Here is a 25061-nt window from a genome sequence, read left to right as displayed (position 1 = left end):
CCAGCACAGCACTAGGACTCTCTTAGGAATTGCAGTGCACTAGGACTCTCTTAGGAATTGTGACCCTAGGCCCTAGGCCACTAGGACTCCTAAGAGAGTTGTAGTGCTGTGCTGGGCTTGGAACTCCAGAACACTTTAGCCTGAGGTGTCAAGGGTAGTGGGAACTGAAGTTAGGACTGCTAGGTTGGGCAGTTCCCACCCCACCACCCCAGGGCTTATCTAAATGCTTTCTCCCTGGGCAGGCAACAGCTGAGTTCAGCCAGATTTTGCTTTCTGCTGTGATGGGGCAGCACTGAGTTCCCTTGCAGTCTCACAGTCGCTGCACTGTCCCTCTCCCAAGTGCACAAATTCTCTCTCTGTGCCACTTGGCTGCTGCCAGGTGGAGAGCTATGGGTAAGAACGGGTGGTATCAGCAATTGAAGACTTTCTACCCTACCCTCTTCAGTGCCCCACTCTTTTCATCTATGAAATGAGTATAGTAAAAGCCCCTAACTCACAAGATCTCCTCACACAACTTTGCCACTCAGTTTCCACTCCTAAAATGAAGAGCATGTATTCGTGGAATTTGAGGAGAATATTATGAACTTCAGTGATAAGAAGTTAAAACCAAACCAAGTACTGTGAGTGCTCGCCTGATTTTTTGTTTTTATGAAGGTGCTTTTTTTGCATGGTTGTTGAATTTAGTATCTCTGTTAGGAGGGGGACATTGGTGGAGCCTTCTGTTTGGCCATCATGCCCTGCCCTTTCACCTGCATTCCATTTTCTTAACCTGTTGAAAATTACCAGCTGTTCACTGTTTATCAACTTTCCCAAGTCTTGAATTAGAGGTAATAAACTAAACTGAAGAAAGATAGGGACAGAACTTCTTGAAGAAAAAAAGTATGGTGGACAGTTGAACCAAATATAAAATGCAGTTCTGGTTCTGCATTTTTCAGCTGCTTGGGATTTGAGGTTTATATGCAAACTTATTAAATGTGGATTATAAAATGTAAAATTTCAAAAACCATGGACCAAAATGGTTGCATGAGGAGAGGACCTTGTGAAAGAAGGCTGTATATATTTTTTTAATTGTACTTTGGGCTCTGGGGTACATGTGCACATCCTGCAGGATTGTTGCGTAAGTACATACATGCCACATTCCCCCCCACCCCCTTGTCTCCTACATCAGGCATTTGTTATCCCTCCCCATCCTCCCCTGCTCCCGCATTGTTTCTCCCCTCCCCCCGCATTGTTTCTCCCCTCCCCACATAGCCCCAGTGAGTGTTGTTCCCTTTCCTGTGCCCAAGTGTTCTCATTGTTCATCACCCGCCTATGAGTGAAAACATGCAGTGTTTGGTTTTCTATTCTTGTGTCAGTTTGTTGAAAATGATGGTTTCTAGATTCATCCATGTCTTTACGAAGGACACAAAGTCGTCATTTTTTATGGCTGCATAGTATTCCATGGTGTATTTAGAAAATAAGGGTTTGGATTGGTGTAGGAGGATAGGGGAAAAAACACAGGGCAGGCAGATTGGCAGAGGCATGGGTAGATTGCCCATGGAACTAGCTTGGCTCAGGTGGAAGGTCTGGATTGAAAACAGAGTTGCTTGTTTAGGTTGGGTCATGTGAGATTAGGAAGGAACCTAGTAACGAGTGGCTGTGTGGGGGTAGGTAGAGAGAAAAAACAAGGAAGCTGTAGAAGTTAGGAGGCCTATGCAAATAAGATTAGCTGTAGAAGTAGCAAGTGGACTATAGAATAAAGTTTCACTTTTAAGGCAAACCATAACATGGATACTCAAGGGAGACATTAAATTGGATTTGTGGATTTCAGACCATTTAGTGTGTTTCGCTTTGAGAAGAGGCAGTTCAGTACTGGCATTTAAAGCCCGGAATAGACCCAGAAGACTTAGATTCACATCCAGGTTCAAAGTGTGCCTTTGGCCAGTTAATTAACTTTTCTGTGCCCCAGTATTCTCATCTATGAAATGAGTATAGTAAAATCCCCTAACTCACAAGATCTCCTCACACAACTTTGCCACTCAGTTTCCACCCCTAAAATGAAGAGCAGGTATCCGTGGAATTTGAGAAGAGGACACAATTCACAATTGGTAGGAGGCAGGGTGGTGGTACAGAAAAAGAAGGAGCTGACCATTCTGTGCCCCGCCCACTGCCTCACTGGGTTCTGAGCCTCACAGGGCTGAGACTTGCTTCATGGTATCCCAGCACCTGGCACCGTATGTGATATAGTTGGCACTCAGGAAATATTTGTTGAATGACTAAATGCATTTTTATGTGTAATTTTAAATATAAATAAATTCAGAAAGCATTTTAATATAATAAGCTATGTATTTGTCTAACAATTTTGATGTTTAATTTTTTAACAACTAGAAATCATCTTATCAATTAGAATTATCTTTGAAGTATTTGTAATAATTTTCTTTTTGTTTTACAGACCAGTTGGAATGCCAAAAATGGAAAAAGTCTACTTACATAATCCTAGTTCTGAAGAAACTATTACTTTAGTATCAATATCTGCTACAACATCACATTTTCATGCATCATTTTTTCAAAATAGGGTAAGTTTCTCTGCTATACATGATCTCTCCTGAGTTTGAAGTTGAAATGTCTAAATCTTTATTGATTAATAACTTGCTGTTTGAATATTTCAAACCTGTTCTAGATCTGTTTGTTCCACTTCCTAAGAATGATTACTTCTACGCTTAAACACATTGTTTTTCTCAACACGAAACAGCTTAACAAATCAGCAGTGAACCTTAAATACTCTGAAAAAAGTAGCATTCTTACATTCAGTAGATTTTATTTTTCTTCCTAATCATAGGTAATTTCCTTAGCATTGTGTTCGTTTTTTCTTGCTGCATAATAAATTACCACAAACTTGAGGCTTGTGACAACACTCACTTATTAGCACACAATTTTGTGCTAAGCCATAGGCACACTGAGTTGTTTGTTCAGTGTATCACTGGCTAAAATTAAGATGTCGTCTGGGCTGAGTTCATATCCAGAGGCTCTGAGGGGAAATCACTTCCAAACTCACTAATGTCGTTGGGAGACTTAGGTTCCTTGTGGAAGCCCCCAATTTGCTGCTGGCTCTTTGCTAGTGACCCCTCTCAGCTCCTCAGGACCCCCAGACTTCTTCTCCCAGGCCATCCATCTTCAAGCCAGCAACAGTGCATCTTTCCCCTGGCACTTTGTACCTCTCCTGTGTCTTCTGCCTCCAGCTAGAAGACACTGATGGGGTTTTTTTTGTTTTGTTTTTTTTTCTAATTGTATTTGGGCTCTGGGGTTCATGTGCACATCCTGCACCCTGCAGGATTGTTGCATAGGTACATACATGCCATGGTGGTTTGCTGTCTCCATCCCCCCCACCACCATTGCCTACATCATTCTCAGCAAACTGACACAAGAACAGAAAACTCTGCTTTTAAAGGCCTCCTGTCAGTGGGTCAGGACTCTCCAGATAGTCTCCATTTTGATTAACTAAAAGTCAACTGGTCGGTGGCCTTAATTACATCTACAGAATCCCTTTTACCATGTGATGTAAATAATCCCAGGTGTGGTTATCTCATCATAGTCACAACCTCAGAGATTAGGGCATAAAGTCTTAAGTACCAATTTAAGGTTCTCCTTACCACAAATATCATCTAAAATTTTATTTGTAATTTTTGTAGGAAGTATGTAAACTTGTTATTTAAAAACTTTTTTTCTGACACCCCCCCCCCAAAAATGGTATCTTAAGTACATTTTAAATTTGAGAGAATATCTAAAGCTTTAGCATATAGGTTTCCAAAATAACAAAATAGCAAAGGTGAGAGGGAAGAAAATGAATGGGACTGAATTACATCTTCCCAGGGTTTTTCAGTGACTCCTTTGAAGGGATGTGACTGAGTGACAAAGAAGAAACCGTTTTAAGCATATAAGATATTGGTTGCTGTATTTTTATGTCAATTATTTGATGTTCACATTTCTCCTTTCTAAAATCCTGTTTCATCGTATGTTTAGAGTTTAAAAAAAAAGTGTAACTTTTTCATTTAAAGGTATTTTATAAACAAAGAACTGATAAATCAGCATATTATTTTGGTAATAAAAAGTTTAATTTTTTTGTGATTCTTATAGAAATATCCCTTTTCTAAATTATTTCTTAAAATAGCTTTCCCTTGAGTTTGTTATTCTTTGTTAACTAAAAGATATTTTCACACTTTTTATAGATGTGCTGTTGATAATAGTCTCCAGTAATATACCTGTGTATACACAGGCCGAGTTCCAGAGAGATCTGCCCCAATCATGCAGTGAGTGGCAGTAGCCAGGGTAAAGGTGTAGGTGTTCTGTTGGCATCCCCAGTGATTTGTATCCTAGTACACTTCAGTGAGTGGCTTGTACCTAACGGCTTCTATAGAGAGATGTATTTATGTATAATGAAACCATCCAGCTTTCAGGCATTATCAGTATGCAGAGACATGTTGAGTTAAAGGGCAAAATTGTGAAGTAAAAATACAATCGGTTCAAAAATAGTTCGCACCTGCACTATACATTTTATTTCTAACTTGTTAGCTTTTTGCTAAGTCAAGCAATATTTTGTTGTTTCTGAGCACTCCCAAGTTTCACCTGTGTTAAAGGCCAGGGTTTTTACTTTTTTCATTGCTATCATGATACAGAGACTAGAACAAGAGTTGCAAACAAATTCTTACTGGGCTAGGTAAACAGTATAAATGGGGGAAGCAAGCCAAGTGGGATAAGGGGGTGCCCTAGAGAACATGTAACCATTCAGAGAGATCAACTTCCACTAGGCTCCAGGCAGTGGTTACCATGTTGGGAGTATAAGCCCATGTGCAGTTCTCATTTCCCAAGAGTCAAAAATAAGAATTCTCATGTATCTTCCAGTCTTCATACATTGAAAATCAGTTTAGTTTTAGAAAGACAGTATGGGCCAAACAACATAAGCTAAAGGCTACTGACTTGTTATTTCTGAGCTAGACTCTCCCAGGGACCTTTATATATATAAATCTTTTTTCCTCCCCCTGCAGTAAGACACTGACTCCAGACGCTCGAGAAGTAGAGGGGAGAGATGGAATGAACTCTTGGGGGAAGAAATAACCTATTTCCTCTCTACTTCAGCTTTATGCCAATAATAAGAGCCTTGGGGAAAGATGAATAGAGTTTCTTATGTGGAGGAGAGCAAAATCTTTATGTTTGTTCTAACTCTAATTACCTTTGTCATGCTCAGAATTCCTGGTCAGATCTTATTTCTTTGACAGTAAAACATTGTCTATAACTCAGAGTTTTTAGTTATTTACTGTTAAAATCTCTAACCAAAAAGTAGAAAATACAGAAAAGACTATTTTTTAATTATTGTTCAAACCAAGTTTTACGTAATTGTATTTTAACACACAAATGCAAGTAATTTTGTTAAAGTTTTTATTTTAAGACCACCTGAAAATTAAAAAGAATAGGAATGATAAGAGAGGTAAGGGATTTGGTTATATGAAAATTTATTTCTCTGTTTTTAAGTTTGTGTAATTATCTGTTAATTGAATATAATTATCTAACTATAATTAAAAATTACATAATAGTAAGACTGCATTTTACGCCATTCCTCTTTCATGGCCATATTGTATATGGGCCATAAAATATGTAACATGTATTTTACATCAGAAAAATACCGATTTTTTTTTTTTTTTTGAGACAGAGTTTCGCTCTTGTTACCCAGGCTGGAGTGCAATGGTGCAACCTTGGCTCACCGCAACCGCCGCCTCCTGGGTTCAGGCAATTCTCCTGCCTCAGCCTCCTGAGTAGTTGGGATTACAGGCACATGCCACCATGCCCAGCTAATTTTTTGTATTTTTAGTAGAGGCGGGGTTTCACGGTGTTGACCAGGATGGTCTCGATCGCTTGACCTCGTGATCCACCCACCTCGGCCTCCCAAAGTGCTGGGATTACAGGCTTGAGCCACTACGCCTGGCCCGAAAAATACCGATTTTTATAACAATATTCTATACGAGTCCAATTTTATTCCTTGGCTTGTGGAAATGGGGTGCCTTACACACAGTAGTAAACAAAAATGTTTATTGATTAGAACCTTTTGATTGATTAAATTTTCAGATAAACTGAAGATTAGGATAAACTTTGTTTCAGTCTGTGACTAAAATTAAAATGTTATAGTTCACTTATTTCAGTATACTTAATAAACAGTCTCTTCTCATGGGTTGAAGGGCACTAATAAATATTAATGATCATTTTAGTTAGATATAGAAGGACATTATTCTATTTTAGGTTAAACTTTGATTCTATGACATTACTGGGAATTGAACAAAATGTGATGTAGCAGTAGTATGGAATATTATGCAGATAATAAAGAGAATGAAATAGCTCTCTGTTGATCTGAAATAATATACATGACATGCTAATATGTAAGAAAAGCATTATTGTAAAGTAGAATAAAATACCTTTTTTTTTTTTTTGAGACAGGGCCTCACTCTGTCACCCAGGCTAGAATGCAGTGGCATGATCTCAGCTCACTGCAACCTCTGCCTCCTAGGTTCAAGCCATTCTTGTGCCTCAGCCTCCCTAGTAGCTGGAGCTACAGGTGCCTGCCACCATGCCTGGCTAATTTTTTATATTTTTTAGTAGAGATGGGGTTTTGCCATGTTGGCCAGGCTGGTCTCAAACGTGCAGCCTCAAGCAGTCCGCCTGCCTTAGCCTCCCAAAGTGCTGGGATTACAGGCTTGAGCTACCATGCCTGGCATATAATACCATTTTTATAAAAAGCAAAAATTCTTGTATTTATTTGGGTATATTAATAAGAGCTGGAATGAATAAAGCACAGATAGATTTGCCAGGTTAACTGGATAACCTGAGAAAGGTGAGAATGGTGGAAGTTTGGGGTTATCAACTTTTTATTCAGTCATCTTAGCACTGTATCACTAAGTAAAATAAGTACTTGTTACTTTTGCAGTTCAAAACACTTAAGAAATGTAAATTAAAAATAGTTTTGCCACTCCACCTATGTGGAAATAAGAAATTAACTTAACAAATATTTATTAAGTGTCTACTTAAGGGCCAGGCACTTTGTTTTTATCAGTGAAAACAGAGATGCTTATCATACATAACCTTGGGGGGGTGTTGGGTAAAGTCAGCAGCAGAGAGAAGGCAAGCATGATAAATAAGTAGATTTTATAAGATCTTAGAAGATGATACAAGGTCAAGAAAAGAAAGAAAAGAGTATAGGATCAGAAGCTTAGGAGTTCACAGGGAAGGTGATGCCATTTTAAGTAGGGTGGTCAGGGTAGGCTTTATTCAGAAGGTAACATTTGAACAAAGACTCAAAGAGGGTGAGGTAGGAGGACTACGTGGAGGAAACTGAAATATGTGGAAGAGGAGCATTCTAGCCAGAAGAACCAAGTGGTACAAAGGCTCTATTGTTGGAAGCAGGCCTGTTGTGCCAAGACAGCTAGACCAGAGTGATCATGGGTGAGAGGAGAAGTAAGGGGGCAGACCGTGAAGGGCCTTACAAACTGATTTGACTTGACTCTTTCCTGATTGATGTGGAAAGCCATCAAAGGGTTTTAAACGGAAGAATGAAATCGTAGCTTAGGTTTTAAAAGGATCTTCGTTCATCAGAAATAGAGCAAGGGACACTAGTCACATTGGCTGTTGCTGTACTCCAAGGCAAGAAGATAATTACTCGGACTAGAATGGTACATGGAAGAGGTGAAGAAAGGCGTTGAACTTGGGATACCTTGAAGATATTGCAGGTTCAGTTCTAGACCACTGTAGTAAACCAGTCACAGAATTTTTTGCTTTCCCTGTATATATAAAGGTTATGTTTATACTATACTGTGGCCTATTAAGTGCAGTACCATTGTTGTCTAAAAAATGTACATACCTGGCCAGGTGTGGTGGCTCACACCTGTAATCCCAGCATTTTGGGAGGCCGAGGTGGGTGGATCACAAGGCCAGGAGTTCAAGACCAGCCTGGCCAAGAAGATGAAAGCCTGTCTCTACTAAAAATACAAAAATTACCCGGACACGGTGGTGGGCATCTATAATCCCAGCTACTCGGCAGGCTGAGGCAGAAGAATCACTTGAACCCGGGAGGTGGAGATTGCAGTGAGCCAAGATCACACACTGCACTCTACCCAAGGCGCCAGAGCAAGATACTGTCTCAAAAAAAAAATGTACATACCTTAATTTCAAAAATACTTTATTGCTAAAAACTGCTAACAATCTCTGAAATGATCTTCTAGAGGTGCATTTAAAAAGAATTATTATTAATTAATTAATTAAAAACTGCTAATGAATCATGTTAGCCTTATGCAAGTCATAATCTTTTTGCTGGTGGAGGGCCTTGCCTCAGTGTTGACAGCCACTGACTGATCAAGGTGTTGGTTGCTGAAAGTCGGGATGGCCATGGCAATTGCTTAAAATAAGACAACAATGAAGTTTGCCACATCCATTGATTTATCTTTTCACAAAAGATTTCTCTGTAGTGTGCAATGCTGTTTCATAGTATTTTACCCACAGTAGAACTTCTTTCAAAATTGAAGTCAATCCTTTCAAACCCTGCCTCTAAGTTTATGTAGTATTCTAAATCCTTTGCTGTCATGTCAGCATATTCACAGCATCTTTACTAGGAGTAGATTTCATGTGAAGAAACCACTTTTATTGCTTATCCCTAAGAAGCAACTCCTCTTCGTTCAAGTTTTATTCACATCTACCGATGCCACTTCTAATTCTTGTTCTCTTGTTGTTTCTACTGCATCTACAGTGACTTCTCCAGTGAAATACTGAACCCTTCAAAGTCATCAATGAAAGTTGGAATTAACTTCTTCCAACCTCCTGTTAACATTGCCATTTTAACCTTCCATGAATCACAAATGTGGTGGGGTTTTTTGCTTTTTTGGTTGGGTTTTTGTTGTTGTTGTTGTTTGCTTTTTGAGTCGGAGTGCACTCCAGTCACCCAGGCTGGAGTGCACTGGCACAATCTCAGCTCACTACAACCTCCACCTCCCAGGTTCAAGCAGTTCTCCTGCCTCATCCTCCTGAGTAGCTGGGATTATAGGACCATGCCATCACATCCAGCTAATTTTTTTTTTCTGTTTTGTATTTTTAGTAGAGACAGGGTTTCATCGTCTTGGACAGGCTGGTCTTGAACTCCTGACCTCAGGTGATCCACCCACCTCAGCCTCCCAAAGTGCTGGAATTACAGACATGAGCCACTGTGCCCAGCTACAAATGTTCTTAATGGCATTTAGAATGGTGGCTCCTCTAGGAGGTTTTCAATGGACTTTGCCCAGATCCATCAGAGGAATCACCCTCTGTGGCAACTGTAGCCTTATGTGGCTGCATAATGGATCTTAGCAGGCATGAAAATAACATGCATCTCCTCGTACATTCTCATCGGAGCTCTTGGATGAACAATTGCCTTGTCAACGAGCAGTAATATTTGGAAAGAAATATTTTTTCTGAGCAGTAGGTCTCAACAGTGGGTTTTAAATATTCGGTAAACCATGTTATAAATAAATGTGCTGTTACCTAAGCTTTGTTGTGCATTTATGGAGCACAGGCAGAGTAGATTTAGCATAATTCTTAAGGTCTCTAGAATTTTCAGAATGGCAGATGAGCACTGACTTCAACTGAAAATCACCAGCTGCATTAGTCCCTAATAAGAGAGTCAGCCTGTCCTTTGAAGCTTTGAAGCCAGGTACTGACTTCTCTCTAGATGGCATCTTCTAGATAGCTGTTTCGTGTCCGTGGAGAATCTTAATTCAGTGTGGCCATGTTTATCAATGATCTTAGCTAGATCTTCTGGATAACTTGCTGCAACTTGTACATCAGCATTTAATGCTTCACCTTGCACTTTAATGTGATAGAGTTGGCTTCTTTTCTTAAACCTCATGAATCAATCTCGTTTAGCTTCCAGCTTACTCGGTAGCTTCCTCCCCTTTCTCAGTCTTCATAGAATTAAAGAGAGTCAGGGCCTTGCTCTGGATTAGGCTTTGGCTTAAGAGAATGTTGTGGCAAAGCAAGGCATGGTAGCTCATGCCTGGAGTCCCAGCACCTTGGTGGGTTGAGGCAGGTGGGTCACCTGAGATCAGGAGTTCGAGACCAGCCTGGCCAACATGGTGAAACCCCATCTCTACTAAAAATACAAAAATTAGCCAGGAGTGGTGATGCATGCCTGTAATCCCAGCTACTTGGGAGGCGGAGGCACAAGAATCGCTTGAACCCAGAAGGCGGAGATTGCAATGAGCCAAGACCATGCCATTGCACTCCAGCCTCAGCAATGAGCAAAACTGTCTCAAAAATAAAAAAAAGAATGATGTGCCTGCTTAGCTCTTTCATCCAGACCACTAAAGCTTTCTCCCTATCAGCAATAAAGCTGTTTTGCTTCTTTATCATTTGTGTGTTCACTAGAGTAGCATTTTAAACTTCAACAACTTTTCCTTTGCATGCACAGCTTGTCTGTTAGGCACTAAAGACCTCGCGTTGAGCCTGTCTCGGCTTTCAGCACGCCTTCCTCACTAACCTTATCATTTCCAGCTTTTGGTTTGAAGTGAGAGATGTGCAAGTCTTCTTTCACTCGAACACTTACAGGCCATTGTAGGGCTACTAATTGGCCTAATTGGGAGAGGAAGAGAGTTGGGAGAACAGCATTTGATGGAGCAATGAGAACACGCATAACATTTTTCAATTTAAGCTTGCCATCTTATATGGCCACAGTTTCTGGTGCCCCAAAATGATTTCAATAGCAACATCAAAGATCACAAATCACCATGCAGATGCAATAATAATGAACAACTTGGAAATACTGCAAGATCACCAAAATGTGACACAGAGAGAAAGTGAGTACTTGCTGTTGGAAGAGTGGCACTGGTAGGCTTGCTTGCATGGTTGCTACAAACTCTTAATTTGTCAAACAAAAAACTGCACTACCTGCAAAGTGCAGTATAGCAAAGCTCAATAAAATGAGATATGCCTATGTGTTTTGAAGATACATCCAACAGGATTTCCTGATGTGGGGTTGAGAAAAAGAGAAGGGTCAAAATTGACTCCAGAGTTTTCTACTGAACAACTAGAAGGACAGAGTTGCAGTCAGCTGAATTGAAGAAGGCAGAAGTTAGAGTAAGTTTCACAGGTACAATCAGTAGTTCAATTTGGACATGTTCGATTTCAGGTATCTCCTAGACATCCAAGAGGAAGTAGCAAGTAGGCAGTTAATATTTGAGTTTGGTATTTGAGGGAAAGGACTGGACTAGAAATAGAAATTTAGTAGTCACTAGTGTAGCTATGAAGCCATGGATCTGGATGAGATCACCAAGCAAGGAAAAAGTCCAGGGACTGAGCTGTGGTACAAAGCTGACTTGGGAAAATTAGTTTCTTAGTGGTATTACTAGAAACTCAGATCTCAGCTACATACTAGATGTCCAGTTCCAATAGCAGCAGAAAGCTGCACTAAAAATTAAACATTCCATGGTGATTTTCGTAACTCTTTGGAGTTTGGACGGGCCTTAAAAGGGTATTGTTTGAATATAGACATTTTTAGATAAAATTAAGTTTTCATAAACATTTATTTACTTTTGAGACAGTCTCACTCTGTTGCCCAGGCTGGAGTACAGTGGCACAATCTCGGCCTCCCAAGTAGCTGGGTCTATAGGCACCTGCCACCATGCCCAGCTAAATTTTTGTATTTTTAGTAGAGACGGGGTTTCACCATTTTAGCCAGGATGGTCTCGATCTCCTGACCTCGTGATCCACCCACTTTGGCCTCCCAAAGTGCTGGGATTACAGGCGTAAGCCATCACACCCAGCCAAAAACTTTAAAGGAAACCAGTTCTGGGTACATTTTCAGTAATAAACATAGGCCTTATGAATCCCTTCATTGACACTACAACTGTTCTTGGATAGGCATACCATAATTCTAAAACTTTTTTCACATTTTTTTAGAGAACATTTTAGATTTTTTTTTTTAGGTAGATACACAGCATTTATTGTACTAATTTGCTATTATTTTTTTCCTTCAACTTTTAAGTTAAGGAGTATATGTGCAGGATGTGCAGGTTTGTTATACAGTTAAATTTTTTTCACATTTTTTTATATCAGAAATTGGGGCACATGTTACAGGCAAGGGCACCTTTTACTCACTGTCATCCTGGATTAAGGGTGTGTGTTTCCACAGAGAATGGCACTGGTGGTCTCAACACTACCAAGGAAACATTAAATTTTCTGCTGGAGGTTTTTTTGGACCACTGATATGTATTCAGACCGTACACTTGCATAAGTACTGTTGCATAGTGCAAATTCTAAGAATAAGTTAGTTTTTCTCCCTTCCTGCAGTGTCCAGAATGAGTCACATAAGTTTTCTTCACTGCCTTTTTCTGTGGGTTGGGTTCGTACTTGTCATCCTCACTCTTTGTTTTACATGAAGATTGGGTCTGCATTTTTTTTAACACTCTCGTCTTTTTATTCTTGGTATGGTATAAAACATCCATATTACAAGCACTGGCATCTTAGATGGAAAAATGATATTGTGGTGGGTTTTTTTCCCATATTGCCGAGAGTCCTTTCTGTGTCTCTCAGTGTCAGTTCTGTGAATCCTTACATTGTCAGAGGGAGTTAGGAAGGTGATAAAAGGGTGACCAGTCATATGATTCTGTGAAATTAAATTCACAACAATAAAAAGTGTGGGCGGACTGCCTGAACTCAGTGATATTATCCACTTCATTTTAAGATTTTGTTGTTGTAAAGTTAATTTGGCTTTAATCTTGCCCACCAAGAGTTAAACCTAAATACTCAATTACTTGTTCTTGCTCCAAGGGAAAATGTACACTGAGACCTTTATAAAAAAAGGTCCAGGCTAAAATATGCTTGAGAGAGTCCACAAGCCTTGCAGGTTCACCCAAAACAGTAAAAAAAACAAATATACATAAATATATGTATACATATATATATATTTGATGTGGGGCTGAGAGAAAGAGAAGGGTCAAAATTGGCTCTAGAGTTTTGTCCTGAGCAACTAGAAGGACAAAGTTGCAGTCAGCTGAATTGAAGTGTGTGTGTGTGTGTGTGTGTGTGTGTGTGTGTATGTGTGTGTGTGTATTTATATACACGTAGATATATACATATATATATATACACACACATTTATGTAAACTTATATATTTAATATATATTTTATATGTATATATAATATATATGCATACATTTACATAAACTTATATGTTTAATATATATTTTATATATATTTGTTTTTAAATTACAGTATACTTGCAGTAAAAATCACCCTTTTAGTATACAGTTCGGAGTTTTGACAAACCCATAAGGTCATGTAATCAACAACTTGGTTAACTCAAACCAGTGAATGTAGCTTATTCCAGAAGATTATGTTAGTGGAACCTTGTAGCATATAGCATTTTTAGTCTGGCTTCCTTCTTTTAGCACAATACATTTCATATTGGTTGGTGTAATAGGCTATATCAGTTCTTTATACCACTTTATTATGGAATAGTATTTCATTAGCCGGCAGTGTCACTGTGTGTTTATTCATTCACCAGTTGAAGACTTTTGGGTTGTTTCCAGTGTGGAGTTATAAATAAACCCACTGTAAATATTTACATACAGATTTTAACAGTTTTTTTATAATGACTGTTCCAGTTTGTATTCCCATGAGAAACATACGAGAATTTCAGTTGTTTCACATCCTGATTAACACTTTGTATGGCGAGGTTTGGGTTTTTTGTGATGCAAAGCATTCAGATAGGTGTACGGTGTTAGGCCATTTTTATTTTAATTTGAGTTCTCCTGTGACAGTTGATGTTGAGAATCTTTTTATTTGTCATCCATATGTTTTCTTTGAAGAGTCTGTTCAGTTCTTTTGCCTGTTTCTTAAGTTGTTTGTTTTCTCATTGAGTTCATGAGAGTTTCTTATATGTTCAGGATACAAGTTCTTCTTGAGATGTGTTATTTATCAGCCTTTTCTTCCATTTTGTGTCATGCCTTTTCACTCTTCTTATATAATCTTTGAAAGAGCAAAAGTTTATAATTTTCATGGAGTCCAGTTTATCAAATTGTTCTTTTATGGATCATGCTTTGGGAGTTGTAGCTAGGAAATACACAAATATTGTCTCCACTTTTTTTTCCCTAGAAGTACAGCTGGCCCTCTGTATCCATAGGCTTCTCATCCGTGGATCCAGTCAACCACAGGTCAAAACTATTAGAGGAAGAAAAAAAATGCTTCTGTACTGAACCAGACTTTTTTCTTGTCTGTGCATGTTCAGACAATACAGGATAATAACTATTTACATAGCATTTACATTGTATTGAGTATTGCAGGTAATGTTGAGATTATTTAAAGTATAATTCCCAGGATGATACATACATATCTAGGAGGATAGGCATAGGTTATATGCAAATGCTACATTGTTTTACAGCAGAGACTTCAGCATCGGCAGATGTTGGTATCTGCCTGAAGCCCTGGAACCAATCCCTCAGATACTAAGGGACAACCATAGTAGCATAGTAGTTTTAGATTTTGCGTTTAGATATACAGTCCATTTTTAGCTACTGTTTGTTTATGGCATGAAATAGGGATTGAGGATTGTTTTGATTTGTTTTATATATCGATATTCATTTGTTCCTCAACTATTGGTTGAAAAAGACTATCCTTTTTCACTGAAATCCCATTGTATTTTTGTTGAAAGTCAGTTAACCCTGTATGTGTGAGTCTGGTTTTCTACTCTTCACTGTGTTCTAACACATATCTAATAAACTCTGAAATACGTATCCTTTCACGAGTCCATACTGTTTTGGTAACTGTGGCTTTATATTAATTCTTAGATATTATGAATCCTATGGTTTTGATTTTCTTTTTCAGAATTGCTTTGGCTTTTCTTATTTCCTTTCTTTATCATCTATATTTTAGAATCAGACTGTCAGTTTCTTTAAAAAAGAATTAGGGATTTTTTATAATGTTCTTTTAAATTAACTTTAAATGTACAGAAAAGTAATACTCTCCGTATATTCCTCACTCTAACGTTCTTCTATTGTTAACTTTTCTTTTTTTTTTATTTAATAGGAGTGTCGCTCAGTCGCCAGGCTGGAGTGCAGTGGCACAATCTCAGCTCACTGCAACCTCCACCTGTCGGGTTCAAGCGATTCTCCTGGGACTACAGGCGCCCACCACCACGCCCAGTTAATTTTTCGTATTTTAGTAGAGACGGGGTTTCACCATGTTGGCCAGGATGGTCTCAATCTCTTAACCTCGTGATCCGCCCTCCTCGGGCTCCCAAAGTGCTGGAATTAGAGGCATGAGCCACCATGCCCAGCCTAATGTTAACATCTTATATATAGTACGTTAATATATAATATATTATAGTACATTCTTACATCATCATAGTATATTTTTCTGATGTTATATTCCTCATTCTAACATTCTTCTAATGTTAACATCTTATATAATCATAGTACAATTTTTAAATCAGGAAACTAGCATTGATGCGATGCCATTAACTAAAGAACTTACATGAATTTCATCAGGTTTTCTATCAATGTATTACTTTTTCTGTTTTAGGATCTTATTTCACATTGCATTTAGTTTTTACTTCTCCTTAGACTGAAATTTTGATTGCACTTCATTGGATATATAAATCCATTTCAGAAGAACTAACATCTAATATTGAATCTTCTAACCTATCAACACAGTATCTCCATTTATTTGTCTTCTTTGGTTACTTTCAGTAGTGTTTAATAGTTTTCAGCTTAAAGAACTTGCACATTATTAGATTTATACCTCAGTATTTCTTTGTGTGTCTGTTATTCTAAATGGTACTTTTTAGATATTAGAATTCCAGTTGTTCATTGCTAGTATATGGAGATACAGTTGATCATTTGATGTTGACCTTGATTCCCATGACTTTGTTAAACTCTTTTCTTAGTTTTAGGAGCATTTTTCTAGATATTTTTTAGAAATTCTCTATATATTAAGGCATGTTATCTGAATAAAAACGTATTTTTATTCTGTACTAATGTGTAATGCCTTTTATTTCTTTTTTGTGCTGCTTTGCACTTCTTTTTTTTTCTGTCAAGACAAACTCTCATTCTGTCACCAGGCTGGAGTGCAGTGGCACGATCTTGGCTCACCTCAACCTCCACCTCCCAGGTTCAAGTGATTTTCCTGCCTCAGCCTCCCAAGCAGCTGGGACTACAGGTGTGCGCCACCACGCCCGGCTAATTTTTGCATTTTTAGTAGAGACGGGATTTCGCCACGTTGGCCAGGATGATCTTGATCTCTTGACCTCAAAATCCACCCGCCTCGACCTCCCAAAGTGCTGGGATTACAGGCGTGAGCCACCGCACCCGGCTGTAGATATTCTTTATAATCTTGAGGGAATTCTCTTCTGTTGACTTAGTTTACTGAGATTTTTAATCATTAATCAATATTAAATTTCGTCAACTTATTATATGCTGCTATTGAGATTATCTTGTGCTTTTTCTTTACTCAGCTGATAAGTAAATTGCATTGATTTGATTTTTTGAATGTTGAACTAGAATTGCATTTCTAAGATAAAAATTACTTAGTCATGATATGTTATTGGCTTATAGTTTTCAAGTCTTTGTGTGGTCTTGATATCAGGGTAATGCTGAATTAGGAATGTTCTCTCCTGTATGTTGGGAAGTTCATGTAATGTAGGTTTGTTTTCTCCCTTCCCTTCTCCCTTCTCCCTTCTTTTTTTGATGGAGTCTCACTCTGTTGCCAGGCTGGAGTGCAGTGGCACGATCTCAGCTCACTGCAACCTCCGCTTCCCGGGTTCAAGCAATTCTGCCTCACCCTCCCGAGTAGCTGGGACTACAGTTGCACACCACTACACCCAGCTAACTTGTATTTTTAGTAGAGACGGGTTTTCACCATGTTAGCAGGATGGTCTCGATCTCTTGACCTTGTGATCCGCCTGCCTCAGCCTCCCAAAGTGCTGGGATTACAGGCGTAAGCCACTGCACCCAGCCAGTGTTATTTCTTTTTTAAATGGTTGATAGAGAATTCTGTTCCACCAGTGAAATCATTTAAGCTTGGGATTTTCTTTGTGGGAAGATTTTAAACCACAAATCAAATTTTGATTGTGTGTAGAACTATTTCAGTTTGAGTGAGCTTTGGCAGATTGTGTCACATCTAGCAGACTGTCAAAGAATGTGTCCATTTCTCCTAGCTGCTAAATTTATTAGCATAATGTTGCTTGTAATACTCCTTTATCATTCTTTTTATGTGTAAAGGATATGCAATGATGTCCACATTTTAGTTCCTCATATTTTTTACTTTTCCCTTTTTATCCCAGTCACTCTGTGTAGGGTTTTATACATTTTACAAACTTTTTGAGGCACCAGCTTCAGTTTTATTGGGGTTTTTTTGCTACTGTTTTCTATTTCATTAATTTTTACTCTTTATTATCCTTCATTTTTCTTATTCTGGATTTAATTTATTCTTTTTCCAGTGTCTCAAAGTGGATTATTGATGTGAAACATTTCCTTTAAAAATAAACATGTAATGCTATAAATTTTCCTCCAAATACTGCTTTAACTGCAGTCTATGGATTATAGTATGTTTTCATTTCCAGTCAATTCAAAATATTTTATAATTTCTCGTTACTACTTATTTCACCAGTGGCTTATTTTAGAAGTATGTTGTTTAATTTCAAACTATTTGAACATTTACCAGATGTCTTTCTGTTACTAATTTCTGGCTCAGCTGTGAATAGCACCCAGTGTCTACAGCTTCCAGGATTTATGTGGTAGTTCACACAGCCTCTAGCAATGTGTAAACATGTTAGCTGTATTTCTAGCTGACGTTCCTGTCTGATCGCCTCATCTTCTTCCCATCTCTGCCATGGGTGAGCCAGTATTCACATTCCATCTGTCCTTGGACGTGCTTGTGTTTCCTACGATTTTGGGCTAGTTGATAATCTCACTCTGTGAGATTATGGGTTCAAGAAAAGTTGTGAATTGTTATAATTATTCTTTTGTTGCACTACATTACTGTAATATAATGCAACAAAAGAATAATTACAATAATTTAGAACTTGTAAATTATTCTTTTGTTAGTGGTAATGTAGGAGACATACTCTCTCTAGCTTTCTTCAGACTAAGGTGATGCCAGAGGATCACTATCATGTATTTTGAGCTATAATTTAGGTAACATTTTAAAGTTCTAGCCACAGAGGCAGAATGAGAGAGGTTGATGGCTTTACATATTAACCTGCATATTAAGGCTTTGTTGCAGGGCAAAACCACAATTTCAGTCTCTTGAACAGGGTGTAGCCCTACTGTTTTGTGGTAGTAACATTTTATTTTACTAACTATAGTAACATTCTAAATCTGCAGAATGTAACAGGAGTGAGTTCCTGCACATACATTCACCCCTGCCTTCTTTCCTAATTTAAGTTGTTGGGACATTTTGTGCCTTGTGTAGATGGAAGGCAGATTTCAGAAGCTTGAGGCCTGGGCTTATTCTTTGGACTAAAACAAGTCACTTCTTAGTAGTACAGTAGTATATCTATATGAAAAGCTCAGCTTCAATGCAACTCCTATCTGATTGTCTGATCATAGAACAGCCTGTAATTAGGTACTTCATGACAGCCTTGTGATTGTTAAATGAACAGAATGCAGAGAAACCATCTGTTGTACAAGGCTGTGGCTGGTAGTTGACAGATATGTGACTGTAGACATTCAATATGGAAGACATCTTTTTAAGTATTTTCCATTGCTAATTTAAAGCTTAAACTTTTAAAGTAAAATAAACTAGTTTATGAAAATGATTCTAAAATACTTGTTTAAGGAACTTGAACTGTGTAATTTTTTTCTTGTTAGGAATTTAACTTTATTTTCTTTTTCAGAAAATTCTTCCAGGAGGAAATACATCATTTGATGTAGTTTTTCTTGCAAGAGTAGTAGGAAATGTAGAAAATACTTTATTTATTAATACATCTAATCATGGGGTATTTACTTACCAGGTAAGAACCGGAATTAAAACTTATTTCATATAAAATAATCATTTCTCTGTCTTATCATATGATATAGCCTTTTAAGAACTTGCTTCAGGAACTCAGAAGATAATAGAAAACGTAGGCGTTTAGACTTAGAGCATTTTTATACTTACGGTGAATATCTGTTCAAATCAGACTGAACAGGTGATTTTAAAGCAACAGTTAAAGTGTTAATGTAAGATTGACTGACAAAAGAATGGTGAAAAATCAGATGCTGGAGAGAATGTGGAGAAATAGGAACACTCTTACACAGTTGGTGGGAATGTAAATTAGTTCAACCATTGTGAAAGATAGTGTGGTGATTTCTCAAGGATCTAGAAATAGAAATTCCATTTGACCCAGCAATACCATTACTGGGTATATACCCAAAGAACTATAAATCGTTCTACTATAAAGACACATGCACACACGTATGCTCATCGCAGCCCTGTTTACAATCGCATAAACCTGGAACCAACCCAAATGCCCATCAATGACAGACTGGACAAAGAAACTGTGCCACATATACACCATGGAATACTATGCAGCCATAAGAAACAATGAGTTCGTGTCCTTTATAGGGACTTGGATGAATCCTGAAACCATCATTCTCAGCAATCTGACACAAGAACAGAAAACCAAACACCACATGTTCTCACTCATAGGCGGGTGCTGAACAATGAGAACACATGGACTCAGGGAAAGGAGCATCACACACTGGGGGCAGTTGTTGGGGGATAGAGGAGGGACAGCAGATGATGGGAAGGGTGGGGAGGGATAACATGGGGAGAAATGCTGGATATACTGTGCACCTGTGCAACAACCCCGCATGACCTGCACATGTACTCCAGAACCTAAAGTAAATATATATATATATATATATTTGTTTGATTTTTTGCTTTTACACACTTATGAAGCATACTTGATAATAGTGTCAAAATTAAAACATTTATGCTTACTTTTCTTCAGTAAGTATATTGTTTACTTTTTTGATAAACTTATTTTTACATAGAATTTTGGTTTAGGTCATTAAAGAAAGTTAATGTTTATGGGAGTCACATAGTAAATCCTTTTGTATATCAGCCATTATTGTTTGTGAATCAAAATTTTTATATGTCAGGATTATTAAGGCTGGGTATGGTAGTTCACCCTTTTAATCCCAGCACTTTGGGAGGCCAAGGTGGGAGGATCACTTGAAGCCAGGGGTTCAAGACCAGTCTGAGCAACAAAGCAAAACCTTATCTCTACAAAAAACATTTTTTAAAAATTAACTGGGAACGGTGATGAGCACTTGTAGTCTCAGCCGTTTGGGAGGCTGAAGTGGGAGAATCACTTGAGCCCAAGAGTTCAAGGCCACAATGAACTATGATTACACCACTGTACTCCACCCTGGATGACAGATCAAGACTACATCTCTAAAAGAGGAAAAAGAAAGATTATTAAGAATAATTGCTCTGCTGGGCACGGTGGCTCACACCTGTAATCCCAGCACTTTGGGAGGCCAAGGTGAATGGATCACAAGGTCAGGAATTGAAGACCTGCCTGACCAACATGGTGAAACCCCATCTCTACTAAAAATAGAAAAATGAGCTGGGCATGGTAGCACATACCTGTAATCCCATCTACTCGGGAGGCTGAAGCAGAGAACTGCTTAAACCCAGGAGGTGGAGGTTTCGGTGAGCCAAGATCACACCACTGCATGCCAGCCTCGGCAACAGAGTGAGACTCCATCTCAAATAAAAAATTAAAATTTTTAAAAAATTAAATAATTGCTCATATATGTCCGGCAAGTACTGTACATGCATTTCTTGCCTATGTTATAGATACAATTATTCTTGAAGTTTTAAAAGGTTAAATAATTTGCCCAAGTCATGCTACTAGTAAGTTGTTGAGGGGGACTCAAACTCACGTCTTTGCAGCTCTGAAGACCATAATCTTTACCACTGTGCTGTGCTGCCAATGGAACTCGAGTGTTAGCTCTGACACATTACTTTACGGTTCCTGTGCTTTTTTTTTTTTTTTTAACATTTCCTCCCCAGTACTCATTAACTCTGACACGTCATATAAAATAAGCGTCAGAGACAGTGTTCCCTTTCAGTAAAGACCATGTCTTCTGCTTATGTACGGTAAGTCTTTATTGGTTGCTTAGTAGGCATTCAGTACACCGTTGATGCTTGGTTCAGCAATTTTGAAGTGCTAGATAGATCATACCCATTTAGCTGGGCACGGTGGCTCAATCCTGTAATCCCAGCACTTTGGGAGGCCGAGGCAGGCAGATCACAAGGTCAAGAGATCAAGACCATCCTGGTCAACATGGTGAAACCCCGTCTCTACTAAAAATACAAAAAATTAGCTGGGCATGGTGGGGTATACCTGTAATCCCAGCTACTTGGGAGGCTGAGGCAGAAGAATTGCATGAACCCAGGAGGCGGAGGTTGCGGTGAGCTGAGATCGTGCCATTGCACTCCAGCCTGGGTAACAAGAGCAAAACTCAGTCTCAAAAAAAAAGATCATACCCATTTAGCATGCACTTGTTGAGTAAATGAAAAGACTATCATAAAAATGAAGGTCATTGCCCTATAGTGGCATCCCACAACAGACCTAGGTGATGGCAGCCAATCTGGACAATATCAAAGGTCATGAACACATTGTTCTCAAGGTGATCCAGTGGCCAGCTGTGTTATTTCTTTACCTCTCCACATCTAGTCTTTCACCAAGTCTTCTTCCTAAATATATCTCCAGTCTGTTTATTTCTCTCCTCCTTACTACCACTGCTGTCTTCCAAGCCACTCTCACTAGATTACACATTAGCTGTCTGAATGCCCTCCACTCTCCTGCAGCCCCTACAGCCATCTGTTATTCACTCTGTAGCTAGAGGGATTTTTTATTTTTAAATCTTTTTATTTGTATCCAATCTGTCTCCAATACTGTGATGTAAGTTTCATGAGACCCAGCATATTATCTATTTTTTTACTGTCGAATTATTCACTTAGTATATGTGCCTAGCACTTCACGGACACTTAATAAATAGTAATATATTAATAAAAATATCATTTGAATTACTGGCTTGCCCTGCTTAGACAACCTAGGGCCATCCCATGTGGGAATGACCTGGGGCTGGGCTTGGTGTTTGAGAGGTTTTCTGGGCCATAGATCTATCTTCCGTTGGTTGGGATCGGGAAATCTTCTGACTCCCCTATTTTCTTCTGTTGTCTATTGCATGACTTCTTGAAGGACTATTATTCAGTTTCTAATATATTAAAGAAATCATTCTAAATTCACATTACGAAGTAAATCAAATATGTAGCCAAATCAAGTACAGAAACAACATTTTTGGGTTTGTTTTAAATAAAGTGATTGTTAATATTTTTCCATATAAATTAGATTTGCCAGTCTCCCTAGATCAGTCAGTTATAACTAAAAATGTTAATTGTGAAAGCAACTAAAATTTTATTTTTTCCTCCACTGAAACAGGTATTTGGTGTTGGAGTTCCAAATCCATATCGATTGAGGCCATTCCTTGGGGCTAGAGTCCCTGTGAATAGCAGTTTCTCACCTATAATAAACATCCACAATCCTCATAGTGAGCCTTTACAGGTGAGTTTATGATGGTGGTTTTGAATAAGCTTCATTTTGGTGGGTATTAATGCTTAACATGAAATCTCAGTTTGTTAGTTTCCAAGACTATTTAAAATAATAGGCTTTTATAGATGAATTGAAGAGGGGTATTACTTTTAGTACTACTTGCTGTAGTTATGCTGTAGTCTGGTTTTGAAATACAGTAGTCTGGATTTTGAATTTTTGGAACTATTTTTAAAACAACCATGGCTTCTCTGGTGTTATAGTTTAGGCAGCTCTGCATTTAATTAAAGAAGAGTTTTCAGCTACACAAGCCTGCTTTTTTTCTTGCCTATAAACACCTTCTGGCCCAACATCCATGTTTTTTAAAGCAGTTCAAATTTATTTCTGGAAATAATTTTTGGTGATGGCAGCTAAGAAATTAAAATCTAGGGAAAGGGTAATATAGAATCATGATTAAAAGCAAACTTATTTTTTATTTAAAAATTCAACTTCTTATCTTACCTAATCTTCTAGTAGTAATTGTTTTCAAGTGTGAAATTCTTCCTCACGAGCTCCTTGTCTCTTCTACAGTGGCAGTGGCTAGTGTCATTCCTTTAGAAATTTTCTGAAATCTCTACCTTACATCCTAGGGACTTAGCTGTGTGACATGTGCAGCCACTGTGGCTTCTAGTTGTGTTGTCTGTGTTAAGTGCTTTATAGAATAGTCCGGGGCTCCAGAGCTCTTTGGGACCAACACTACAGGACTTAAAGCAGCTTGAAAATGATAGTAGAGGGAAAATGCTGTATTTTGTGATAAGTATAGGGCTTTGGCAACTAAAATGGTTGTCATCACAGACTGCCCTGGTATAAACATAAACAGTGGAAGGAGAAATGAGTAGGAACTAGAGGAAATGTTCAGAGTCTGAATAGTGAACTGCTTAGAAATTATAAGTGAAAGCAGCAACAACACTTGACAACAACTGGGTGAAGATAGCTACTGATAAAAATACTTGGCCCCAGTTTTACTTTTTGTAGCTGGATATCTTCATCACAGAAGAACTGCTCTTATGTCCTGCTTTTCAGGTGGAAAGTATTCCCTCTTGTCCTCAACATCCTTCTGTCGTTTATGTCCTCTTGATACTTTAGGTAATGGTATATTTTTCCTGTTTTGGCTGTTATTACAAATCTATATAGAAACTCAGAAATTCTTCTTGCTTTCTTTCCTTTTAATAAAAAAAAAAAGAAAGACAGGGTCTCACTCTGTCACCCAAGCTGGAGTGCAGTGACATAATCATGGTTCACTGCAGCCTTGAACTCCTGGCTCCAAGTGATCCTCCTGCTTCAGCCTCCCAAAGTGTTGAGATTACAGATGTGAGCCACTATGCCTGGCCACTTACTCTGTCCTCTTACTCTGTTAGACCCTGATGCACAAGTTGCCCTGCACTGCTATAGAAGGGCTGTTACAGAGCACCCCAAGTGTGTACTGTAACGCCTCATTGTGTTGGCCAGACCACAAGGATGAAGCTTGCAGGACTCAACAGATGTTGGTCAGTCTATAATTGCTGACGTTGCCTTACAGTCTGTGTGTTTTCTTCTCAGCCTTTGGAGTTATCAAGCTACCACCTAGCACAATGATCTCTTTGAATTCAATTCATCTAGTCTTTTTCTAGTTAAAACATTTTAATTCAAGATTTACCACAGTAGACTCTTCACCAATACGCAAGAGAGCAAATGGAACACCAAAGTTGCTCTCTTAGAACCAAATATAGATTGTTTGCCTGGTGAAATCACTCTTAACCTCATAGTCCAGTGTTATTCTGTGTCACTAGTCTTGTCGATATTACAGTAAGAAAATATTGTAAAGCAAGAAAATGCATATGCTTTGTTCATTATACAACATAAACACGTGAGTTTCTTCAACTCAGGGAAAAAAAATGTTAACAATTCAAACATGAGTGAAGGAAAAACGTCCCTTTGAACTTCCTACTTCTCATTCCAGCTGTCCAGCAGAACTTTCTGTGATGATGCAGTAGTTCTTTTCCTGCTGTCTTCAAAACAGTAACTGCTAGCTATGTGTGACTGTTGATCTCTTGAATTCAGCTAGGGTGGCTGAAACTTTATTTCAAGTAATTTAAATGTAAATAACCACATGTAGCTGATAGCTGTTGCATAGACAGCACAGCTGCAGTCCAAGCCCTTCTTCATGGATACCACTTTTGCTACCGTGTGTGTGTCATTCAGACCTTTTTCTGTGCATACATATGTGTGAGCACAGAAACATTTATTATGGGAATTTGTTTACACAGAAAATATTCGGTATATAATGTTTGGCTTCCTTTTTTTCCTAAACTATACTAAATTAGAACAAATACCACTGGACTAAAAATAAAGAATGTGTCAGGTTCCTAGTTTTAATGTAATTGTTACTTTGAATTTGTAATTTAGACTTTTTCTGTCTCCATTTCTTTATTCATCTTCTATCTTATTAGTAGGCAA

General features: G+C 38.3%; 1 protein-coding gene across 5 annotated transcripts in view; it reads left to right on the top strand.

Annotated features, from left to right (window-relative positions):
• The window catches only part of TMEM131 (transmembrane protein 131), a 237339-nt gene that overhangs the window by 137532 nt on the left and 74746 nt on the right, over positions 1-25061 (top strand). For all 5 annotated transcript variants that reach the window (XM_074403805.1, XM_074403800.1, XM_039478717.2 and 2 more), the window contains 3 exons: positions 2432-2555; positions 18876-18992; positions 22479-22601. In XM_074403805.1, coding sequence (XP_074259906.1) covers positions 2432-2555; positions 18876-18992; positions 22479-22601 — 364 coding nt within the window. The remainder of the gene's footprint in view (positions 1-2431; positions 2556-18875; positions 18993-22478; positions 22602-25061) is intronic.

The sequence above is a fragment of the Saimiri boliviensis genome, chromosome 1 (assembly GCF_048565385.1).
Source record: "Saimiri boliviensis isolate mSaiBol1 chromosome 1, mSaiBol1.pri, whole genome shotgun sequence".
Lineage (NCBI taxonomy): Eukaryota > Metazoa > Chordata > Mammalia > Primates > Cebidae > Saimiri > Saimiri boliviensis.
Note: the sequence above shows the minus strand (reverse complement) of the source record. Positions and strands in the feature narration are given on the sequence as shown.